This window comes from Amphibalanus amphitrite, unplaced genomic scaffold (genome assembly GCF_019059575.1).
Source record: "Amphibalanus amphitrite isolate SeventyFive unplaced genomic scaffold, NRLGWU_Aamphi_draft 001305F_arrow, whole genome shotgun sequence".
Lineage (NCBI taxonomy): Eukaryota > Metazoa > Arthropoda > Thecostraca > Balanomorpha > Balanidae > Amphibalanus > Amphibalanus amphitrite.
The window spans coordinates 165,476-176,286 of record NW_024882798.1 but is presented as its reverse complement, the minus strand read 5'-3'; the positions used below and the strand labels follow the sequence as shown (position 1 = coordinate 176,286).

The following is a 10,811-nucleotide window of genomic DNA, read 5'->3' as shown; positions in this document are numbered from 1 at the left end:
ACGGGAGTGGAGGTGACAGGAATGGCAGGGCGGTCTGGGAGGAATGGGGGAATATGTAGGTGGCGCGGGCATCGCCACGTGTGGCGGAAAGTGGTGTCTGAGGTGTCTGGCCAGAAGTTAGCGGCTGCTGATCAATGATTGATGTTTGGTAAGTGTGTTGGCGGTGGCTAATTTGTGCCTGATCGTGACACCGAATAGGAAACACGGCTTGCTGGTGCCCAATATTGAAGGTGATTTGAATTGACGCACTATGTACTTATTTGAAGGGATGTAATGTACTTGCTGGACCATCGAACCCGATAAAACACGAGCAACATAATAATGAAAGAACTGACTATTGGTCCTGCGACTTTTCCAAGCGATCTTGCATAATATTCTATGAACATGTGGCTCCTCAGTCTTCATGGTGGGGATTTGTGATCAGTTGCTCACCTTCTATTGAATTGGGACATTTATGAGGACGAATTGTTGCTGGGAATATTACTAGTTCTTGTTGGTGCCTTGCGTCATGTATAACATTCGGTTTCAGGCGAATTTTGCGGGAGGGCAGAATACATCAAGACGTGCTCTTAGCTGCTTATTGCCATGAACAAGATGTATTACTTATTTCCAAACATTTCTATATCGCTGTCGGACAAAATGCTAGTAGAGCCCAGGCTGATATATAGCTCCGTTACACTGTCCAACCTCCCTCCTCCCTAGACGTTCCTGCTGTGAACCGGCTGCCTCAAATACCCGCCGACCATGATCAATGGGCGCCAGTTGCCGGCTCCCGGCGGCGGCAGCCGGATGTGTGTGACGGCTGCTGACGGCCGGAGCCCGGCCCGAGCCGGCCGCTTTTATTGACGCGCGCCGCCGGCGGGCATCGATTGGCTTTTGCTCACTAAATGATGGCCGTCTTAGCGCACTAACGATAGTGTCAGGCGGCGGTATTGGATGTATTATGTGACATGTATCGGAAGCCTGAGAGACGGCCGCGGCCAAATGGTCTCGCGACACGAAATGGAGATGGCAGCTACGGCCATTGGTCTTCGAGGCGGTGACAGTGAAACGCAGATGGCAGGGCCGTAGTCTGCTATGTGCGTCATTCGACCTTCGGCGGTCTGCTCATTGCTCAATGCTCATGCACTTCGGTAGCTCAGCACACGTGCCCGAAGTCGAACATATCACGTCATTTGTAAATTGAATCTTTTTTTTTGTGAAATTAGAGTTTTAGCGTCACATTTCTATTCAAACCATTTGATTCCGCTCAGTATGCCGCTCAATGCCACGCTGTCTCTTTTCTACCCGATTTCTGTGTTTGCTGTGTTTTGCACTCCGTCCTTATTGCATCTCACCGTTTCCACTCTGGAGTCTCCAGGTTCCCTGCCATGCCGTCTCCCTCCACCCGTCTGACGCGACTCTCCCTCTCTCTTCAGACGGACGTCCGGCTACCAGAAGGTGTCGACAGATTGCGACGACCCGGCGGCCGGCACCCGACACGACATCGGTGAGTGGCGGCTCGGTCACTGACCGTGTTCACTCAGTCCGGGTCAAGCAGTCCAGTCAGTCTCACTCAGTCCGGTCAGTCCGGGACTAGTCAGGTCACCCCCACAGCTTGGTACGAGCAGTTCGGTCCAGTCTGACCCGTCTGTAATCAGTCTGGTCAATCCTGCGGTCCGGAAACACTGGGGTCAGCTCTGGAGTCTTGGGACAGCCTGGTCAGTCGTGAGGCCGAGTACAGTCCGGCTGCACTGGTAAACAGCCCGACTGCTTTCTGAGGACAGTCACGTAGGGTAATCCGCACTCGATGAAACGGAGGAAGAGCTGCGGAGGTTGCCCGCCTCGTGAGCAACAACAGCCCTCTGTCTATAATTTGATACAGTCTGGCTTCTTTGTAGTTCCACCTTTGCAAGGTCACCAGCGCTCAGTATTTTAAGTGATAGATGTCCTTCTGATCTCTGGTTTAGTCGCCGCGCTGACTATCATGAGCCCCGGAAGCCTCATAACCTCAGTCATCTTCATCATCATTTGATTCATCCGCCTTGGCTTAAAGATTAATCCGATGGCTTTTAACCTCGTCTTTTGCGATGGCGGCTCAGTATAATTCATGTCACTCGGTCGCAGCTGGGTTACAAGTCCTTGATCAACCTTGCTGTCAGGTCCTGGGTACCCTCCTGCTGCCATCTGAAAGAGTCAGTGTTCACTCCTTCCCAGTGTCGGGCAGTGATACGTCACATGACATCGAGGCATCGAGTAAAAATGAGGGTTTCATCCATTATTGCCTATTTAGTTTCCCTGTTCAGTTCTTTAAAGTGCATGGATAAATTGTTTTATTGCTCTTAGCTTAAAACAAAGGAGCTTTTGATAACATTGCTAAGCGACCGGCTTCAATTATCATCTTTCTTTTTATATTAGGCCCTTCTCTTAGCTAGGAGGCCTGGTCGACATTCAATTTCTGTCGTGTCAGTGCATTTATTGCACTGGCATGCATAATTTGCATATCTTATGTATAGCGTCTTCTTGTGATCTAATCAACGCGCCAATACACTTTATGCAATGTCCCCAACTCTCACCAGGTGCTCTGGGACAAGACGGTTCTGTTCCGATTCCAAGGCGTCCCAGTAAGTAGCGTTCACTAATTGCCGCTCACCCGCCGCTCATTAACTATCGCCCAGTCGTCAGGGACCGACTGTCCTGCCGGGGTGCTGTGAAGCTCCGGGTACTAACACGGCGTGGGGGGGGGGGGGGGGGCGCTGGCCGCCGGCTGCCGGGTCTGGGGCGAGCGTCGGGTGTGTGATAGATGGAATATTAAACAGCCGGGAGCTCAGCTGGGTGTCGGTAACTAGAACCGCTAATAAAACCACTAAATCAATCGCCGATGACCATGCGCCTGTCTTGGGTGTGAAATATTGGCATGAGGGATGGCTTCGGTGGGGAGGTAATCCATGTGCTTGCAGATAAGGGACACGGCTAAAAACTGACCGTCCTAGGGTGAGGCGCTGTCATCACAAGATACCGTGTTTTCCTGCCATATACGCTACGATTCCGTTCCTTCTTCTTCTTCCTTGCCAGCTTAGGCCGGGTCCCGTGGGGCCCGGCCCGTCTCCACCAGGAAGTCTACGATGAGGTCAGCTTCGGTGGAGAATATCTCCCCCAGCGTCGGCAGGGGGCCCCACCGGCGGGTCCGAGGCCCCTGGTGTGCGGGGCAGTCCATCAGCAGGTGCGGGACCGAGTCCGGCTCGCCGCAGTCGACGCACGCGTCGGACTCAGCCAGCCCGAGTCGGTGCCGGGTGTCTCCTGTCAGGGGCGAACATCCCACCCGGAGCTGCGCCACGGTTACCGACGCTCGGCGGTCCAGTCCGTCGTGCCCGGGCGTCGGGTCGGGGTGCGGGTGGCTGCGTCTGGCGCGCGCATCACACATCGCCCGCGCCCGGCGGGCCACCGCGGCTCTCGCCGACCACAGGTCCACGGGGATCTGGTCCTGTCTGCGCGAGCTCCCGATCGCTGCCAGACGGTCCGCCTCCTCGTTCTCCGGCAGGCCCGCGTGGCCGGGCACCCACTGCAAGTGGAGTCTGTGGCCTGAACAAGTGATGGTGTCTAGCAGGTCCCTGATCTCCGCTACCAGAGCCGACTGGGAGTCCGCCGTGTCTTGTAGCGACTGGATGGCTGCACGCGAGTCGCAGCAGAGGAGGAGCAGCATGCTCGGCCGGTCAGGCAGATCGCCCGCGGCCTCGGCCAGCGCCTCGCGGATGGCCACGAGTTCGGCCCGGGTGCTGCTGCATACCTTCCCGGCCGCTACCGTTAGCTGAACGGTGCGGGACTCCTGGTGGAAGATCAGCAGGGCTCCCCCTCCGCCATCGTGCGTGCCGGCCCCAGCCGAACCGTCGGTCCAGATGGACACGTCGGGCTGCGGGAGAGACGCCAGCGTCGTCTCCGCTGCAGCTCTTCTCGCTTCCGGTGGGTTTGTGCGCGAGGTGGGCACCGTCAGAGAGGTCGATGTAGTCAGACTTGTGGAGTCCGGTAGAAGGACAGGCGGTGTCAGGGCCAGCGGCTCCGCTGGGAGCTCCGCTAGGCCCGCCTCGCTCGCCATCCAGGCAGCGACTCGCCGCACGCAGGGTTTTGCATCCAGCACGACGTCCTCATCGCACGGCAGGGGAGGGCCGGAGTTTGTGCCGGCTTGCTGAACCTCTCGAATCCAGGCTTCATGGGATCCGTTCCTCAGGCTCCTCCTGATGTGCACATAAATGTGGCCAATGAAAATACAGGTTGGTTTTGATTTGGTGCTTGCTCTGTGCTGCTATTGTAAATTGCTTATTGTGCAGACCGGACATGTCATTCGCATTGGTATGCACCGGTTCAAAATAGAAGACTACGCACACGGTAACTTCTGGTTGGTTAGATACCATGAAGTCTTACGATTTCCTGACTTGTATGGTCTTTTTTAGGCCTTCATTGGTGTGTCAACCATGCCAATATTCGGTTATTTACTCATGGTTCTCTTCGGCTCTATCGTCTTCGGTTCAAGTTCGGCGTTCGTCCTCCTGGTTTCTTGCAATTTGTCTACCTTGCCCGTTCGGCCGGTTCCTACCCTTCACGTCCCGTCCCGTCTCACCCGCCCCGTCCATCTGCCCCGTCCCACCCCGTCCGCCCCTTCTCTCCCCATCGCAGCCCGTCCCATCCCGCCCTCTCTGCCGCCCGGGCGTCGCTGATTGGTGTCGGCTCCCCGAGGTATCCCCATCGGCCGGCCTATATTGGCTGCGGCCGGCCGGGCCTGATTTAATTTGTCATGCGTCTCTCGGAACACCGGTCCGGCCACCGCTCCGGGCCCGCCGAGGTGCCAGGACGACGGAAAATCCGGCCCAGGTTCCGCCTCAACAGGCTCGGCTGACTAGGCCGCGGCTAGTTTGGGGCTGTTTGTTGTTTTGATATAATTATTCGAAGGTTTATTCTGGTGGTTCGCTGCCACGTGACTTTTCCAGTGTCCGGGTCCTGGTCCGGCCTGGCTGCACTGTTGGCCTGTGGTCTGCTGCAGACAGTAGACCCCGCCCGTGGTCCCCCTGGCCGCCCCGTGCCGTCCGCGACCCTGGCCCGTCTCTGACCCCGTCCCGCGGGACCTCCGAGACTCAGAGGTCCCAGGGTTATCAGCCGGCGATAGGCCGGGATAAGATGTTTGTACACCGTGCTGCTCCGGGGCCAGGGGTGAGCACAGCGGAATCTCTGGCGTAGTTTCATTGTTTATTGCTTGGTTTGTTTGCAACATTGGATTGTAGTTAAATTTACTAAATATGTTTTAAATGTTTCTGAAATAACTGCTTCCTACTTAGGTATGTGTCAAATGATTTGCAGACCATTCATCGATAGCGTTTTTAAAGTTAAGATTTTTAAATCATTACGGCTCTATAAATGCGTTTTATTGATTACATACACAGCCGATGCTCTGATTTTGCTGTTTAATCATGTGAGGTGATTGGGTTTAATGATTACCATACTTAATGTGATAGTTGTTTTATCCATACATTAGGAAGATTTTTCACCAATCCTATATAAGGCAGCTGATAGTTTGAAAGACGTTATTGTGCCGATGCGTTTTAGCGCTAAATGAATAATGATGGGTTCATGCTTTCTTTTAGGGCACTCTTGGAATTTATCTTCAAATTTGTTGCTGCATACATTTGTAGCCATGGAGCATCGATTTAACGTCTCGTAGTGAAGGCTTTGACCATTGGATGGTAAAATATCGAGTCAGTGGCGCTAAATTTAAACATAAACTTGATGTGGTGTCTCGTATTTTTCAAAAGTGGCAGGCGCTTTGCTATCGTACACTACGAAGTTTGCTTAGTAGCCGAAGTAACTAGTTATAACATTTAAAAGTTTTATTAAAAAGTTGAAGAACTACGATTGAAGCTGGTTTTAACGAACATGGGACAGGTCCCATTCCCTTCGAGCCGTGAACGGGAATTCGGAAAGACCGTTTTAGATGCCAGTCGATATCAGCAGGACAAACTGAATTATAAAACAGCTTTCGTTCTCAGATTTAGCAATCGATCTACCTTTCTAAGGTAAGAACAGCCCGCCAGGAGCGGCCGCTGTCGTTCCTGGCAGGCGCCTCCTCGCCCGTCCGATTCGAGCCATGCGGCACAGTATGTGTTCAGGCGTCCGACGCCGCTGCCACCTAGCGGCAGAATGGCGCGGCTCTCGCGGCGGCTGCTCTGCCCGCACAGCCGCTGCGCTGCCCGATGCTGATCGCCGTCAGCGCCGTCTGTGTGTTTGGTGGGGAAGGTGGGCGTGGCAGTGCTACGAGCCGTTAATTGCATAAACGCTCCATAAATATGCGTATCAATTGCATAGTTTTTTTTCAAGCCTCGCTTTACAGCGAGCGAACTTGACTAATTACCACAAAAAACACCAAGTCCATAATTTCTTCTACAATCTCGGGTCCATTGGTCTGACCCGTTTTCGGTACAATCGCAAGATATTTCACACTCATCAGTCCTGCTCAAGCACGCATACTTATCAACAAGTGGTTCATTCGCTTGAATGTTTTATGCGATATCCATGAGTGATATTTCACTCAAGATACCGCTTTGGCTTGTGAGTCCGTTTTCCTGTTTATCGACGTTATTCGACCGGTCCTCACCTCACCACAATTACTGGTTACCTGCCCGACCAGGCCAAGGATACGTGCGGCCGGCGCGGTGGTACGATCGTCACTGACCACAGCCGCGTCACGGGCCTGCCCTCGTTCAATGACACTGGAGCGGACAATGGGTCGTGTTCGACTCCGGCGCGACAGGGTCACAGCATTGGACTAAACCGTGCTTCATCGCGCACGGCGTCGGTGACATTGGCACCGGCCGGCGCGGTGGTAGTTCTCTATGACCGGCCCCGGTGATAGCCCCGGGCTGTATGTCCCGTTTTGTGACTATATAGCTGATGTTATGACTTGGTCGGCAGAAAGCCACCATTCGGTTCCGGGTGGTAATAGCAGACCTGTGTTTCGTTCCGAGACTCGCCAATGTCACTGGCTTTGTCTCGGGCTGAGCCGTAATTCCATTCCGGCTGTGTAGCTGGTTCATTGTTCTCGCTCCGCGGAAGTTCTCTGTGACGTTGGACCTTGTTTGGGCAAGGCAGGCCGTTGGGTACGTTTGTAGCTTTGTACCGTCCTATCGACTGCTTGATCAATGCTCATGCAGCTTATTAAAGGGACCCTCCCACCTTAACATTAGATTTGAGTTGAGATAGCCAAAATGGGGTCCCTGGCTCACAATTACCGGTTTCGGCACTCACAACATCGAGAAATGCCTTAAATCGGAAATATTGAATTTCAAAATTGCAGCATTTTGATTCAGAGGGGCTAATGCTTAGGAATACCCCTCTGAATGTGTGACGTCAGCGCAGATATCTAACGATTTTTAAATGTTTGACTAAAACGTTTTGTAGCACGCGGTGGTATATGCTATTTGCGCGCAACATCTGCCGCAAACGCCGCACTTCTAAAATAAAGTCGCTAGAAACAGCGGAGATCCCAAAAAGTAAACAAAAGTAAAAGTCTAATATCTTGAAAACTGGTGAATATTTTTCGGTGAAATTTGGTAGATATTCGTTTTCGCTCTTTCTGAACCGAGCGACATCACTTTCATGCCAATTCATAAACTTTTTTGAAGGTGGGAGGGTCCCTTTAACGATGTCACCCTTTCTCGTGCCAGAGCTGTTATGCCGCCGAGTTCCTAGTTAGACACCATTGGTCACAGCCAGCCTTCCGCGCCTGCTGTTGCCATTGAGGTCGGTCGTGTCCGTTGGGAGGTGACCCGGTATCCATACCGGACCGCGGCGCCGCCGCGCGGCCGCTGTGTCGGTGTCGGTGCCGAGGTCAGACGCTACGGGCGCTGCTGACGGCACGCCGAGGTTCGTATTCGCAGTGTAGGGAACTCGTGGCATGGAGGTCCGTTTCTCTCGGCTTGAAAAACTGCTCTCTGGTTCCGGCAATCGGTCAGAATTGAGTCTGGTTTCAGACAAGTTGAACAAAAGTAAATCAGTATTGTGCAGCATGCCTTTGAGCGCCAGACGTTATGTGAGCCAATCCCGTGTGGGCCGACAAAAAAAAAAAAAAAAAACCACCACCTCCTCCGCGCCTCGGCTGCTACCCGGGCCGCCGGCCGGCCGTCCGTCACTTGGTCGGCGGCGGCGGCGCGGCGCTGTCTCATTCATCGACTTCGGCGCGATTGGCTGTTCCTGCTGACCGGGCCCGTGAGCGAGGGCCGACCGGGCCGGACCGGGCCGGGGAAGGGGTTAGTTCCGGTAGAGAGTGCTGACTGGGCGGGGCCCTGAGGAAGCGAGGCAGGGGCTAGTTCTGTGGGGGCGGGAAGGGGTCGGGACCGCTCAGCCCGGCCGATTTGGGTCGGACTTACCCTGCCTGTAGCTTGCTGGCCTCCGAGCAGCTGGAAAAACAGACAGTGCTCGGACGTAGTCGCCGCTGAGAGGTTCCTGCAAACACAAGGCTGAGCCCGATGCGCAAGGAGGCCTTCGTGGTCACGTCGAGCCATAGCTCAGCGCAGTTCTTGAAACATAGCTTTCGATCTCAGCCCTCATCTAAGTTGCGCCTTTATTCTGGCCAAACTCTAAAAGAACCGGACGCGTTTCTTGTTTGCCGCGGCGTCGTGACTCGTGACCCGTCAGGCGAATTGCGGGCCAGTCGTCGTACCGTGATGACCTGAAACTTAGCAACGGACGCGGCCGACGGAATTCATGGGACATTTGATGACGGATTATAGTTTCGAGTGAAATATGTCGACTGGATCGATATCCTTGATACGAAGTTGCGGGTTATCCAGCTGTATGTTGGGTGCCGTCCTGTATTGAAGTTCGACGCATGGGTTGCGGTCATCTTAGATCGATCTCTACCTTTCATAGAGCGCCCGGTGTCCACATACGCCATGGTAATATATACAATATTGCCGGAACGGGTTGTGCGGCAGTGGAGCCCATGAGCTGGCGCTGATTCTACGGATTTTCCCAACATTTGAGGTACATGATTCTCGGATGTCTTTAACCAGCTTTCTTCGTGTGGCTGTATATTATTAAAGCGATGGTTTTGTCCGCGGCGTTACATCGTGCCGTAGACGTTGCTAGAGGTCATTAAGTCGCGCTCCGAAAGTCCGATCTACAATAAAGGCAATGCGCACTTGGAGCTCACCATTCATTGTAAGTAATTATGCCTTTACTCTAATAACGGTGTCATTCAGTTGAAAGTGCGGTAAATTTGGGCGGAGTTTTGCCTGAAGTCGCCGGTCATTCAGCGTCCTATCCCATTTCTGTTTGTTAACATTATTAAACTCTGGGGCTGTAGCGCTGACTCTTAAAACCCGGGCGAGGGTCTGCGGGGCCGTTTGCCCCCCCCTTCCCGCAGTCTGGACGGCGGGGGGGGGTGGGGGTCTGGCTCCCCGGGCGGCGTCGCCACCGTCGCCGGCCGGGGCCGCCGCCGCCGTCGGCGCCGTCGCCGATCGACGGTCGGTCCGAACGGTTGTGTTGGGTTCCAGCGGTGGGGTCCGCCGCCCCTGGCAGTCATGATCTTCGGCCTCTATATCCGCTACGAGTCCTCGGACGGTAAGGGGACTCGGACACTGCCTGCTAAAGGGTATCTGCTAACCTCTTGGCACCTCGCTGATGTCGCCTCTTCTGGCGACTGCGTGGTTCAGTGTGTGTGTGTGTGTGTGTGTTTTTTTTTTAATTAACGAAATGTTGCAATTTCATTTTCTTGTATTACCGGCTTTATAGTGTATGTAGAGGAATTTGACATTGCTTTCTAGCAAAGGACTTACTAGCTTTAACTTTGAGCAAGTTGACGTTTTATATACGTTTCTTATTCCGGCAGTGATCGTCTTGTTTGCTTCTAAGTCTTCTATTTGTCGAGACCTGTAAATAAAATAATTTTGAACGATTTTTCTTAGATATGCATGAGTTTACAAATGAGCTCATGGTTTACGTATGACGTTTGAGCTTTTTTTAGAAATCTAGTCACTGTTTCTTTTTCTGCCCTGGTATTTTTCCTTCTCGTACATTTCCAGCTGGTGGAATGGAGCAGCAAAGTTGTGTCACACCGGCCTCCAACACGCGGAGCAGCTGCTCTTATATCGGCGGCCGCAGCCGGCGTGGCCGCCACGCGCTGTTAATTGGGGATGAGCCGCTCGAATTAATGGGCGCCGCCGGTGGCAGCCGGCCGCCCCGGGGACCGGCCCATAGCGCGCGCTCCATTAGTAGCCCATTGGCTGGCTTATGGTGCGGCTGAGTGGCCGCTCTGCCGATAGGGTAGCCACTGAGCTGGGGCGTCACCGGCCGCCAGGGGTAGGGTGCTCGGTACCGGTGTGCCACTAATGGGCGCATATGTCACCGGCAGGGGACACGGCTCATCGGACTCTGGATAGGACTGGACGAATATGTTCACGCTGCCATTAGCATGATGATGTAATTCATACGATGAGGCATATACGGACTTTTAGTTTATTTAACGCAACATGACCTTCCCTAATAAGCGTTTTAAATACCTTAACTGCAATGGCAGGAATAACTCTGAAACTGGCAATGTTTCGCAGGAACTGATAGTCTTCGACTAATGTGGTCGCTGAAAATCTGTTGATTTTAAAGGGTTGATTCTTGAGCTAGAAGACATTGCACGGGTCCAATGAAAGGAAATTTCTTTTACGCTTAGTCGTTCTATGTATAGTTGGTACCTTGCAATGGATGGATATTCAAATACATTTATTAGCCAGTTGACGTTTTGTCTGTCCTTGTGAAAGAGTAAAACTACATTTGAGTAGGTACCTTGTTTTCAT

General features: G+C 53.2%; 2 protein-coding genes across 3 annotated transcripts in view; one reads left to right on the top strand and one right to left on the bottom strand.

Annotated features, from left to right (window-relative positions):
• Positions 1-3,055: 3,055 nt before the first annotated feature.
• On the bottom strand, positions 3,056-4,072 carry LOC122372003. The gene has a single exon (XM_043348841.1). It carries the CDS (start codon positions 4,070-4,072, stop codon positions 3,056-3,058), a length of 1,017 nt encoding a protein of 338 aa, XP_043204776.1.
• A 5,404-nt stretch (positions 4,073-9,476) lies between these two features.
• Positions 9,477-10,811, top strand: part of LOC122372004 (protein lin-10-like) — a 28,944-nt gene continuing 27,609 nt past the window's right edge. The window contains exon 1 of one of the 2 annotated variants that reach the window (XM_043348843.1): positions 9,477-9,585. In XM_043348843.1, coding sequence (XP_043204778.1) covers positions 9,546-9,585 — 40 coding nt within the window. In that variant the 5' untranslated portion in view covers positions 9,477-9,545. The remainder of the gene's footprint in view (positions 9,586-10,811) is intronic. The other variant, XM_043348842.1, reaches the window with a different exon arrangement.

Bases quoted from the DNA above. Each gene is read 5' to 3' on its own strand.
- LOC122372003 (XM_043348841.1), bottom strand. From the start codon at position 4,072: ATGGCGAGCGAGGCGGGCCTAGCGGAGCTCCCAGCGGAGCCGCTGGCC.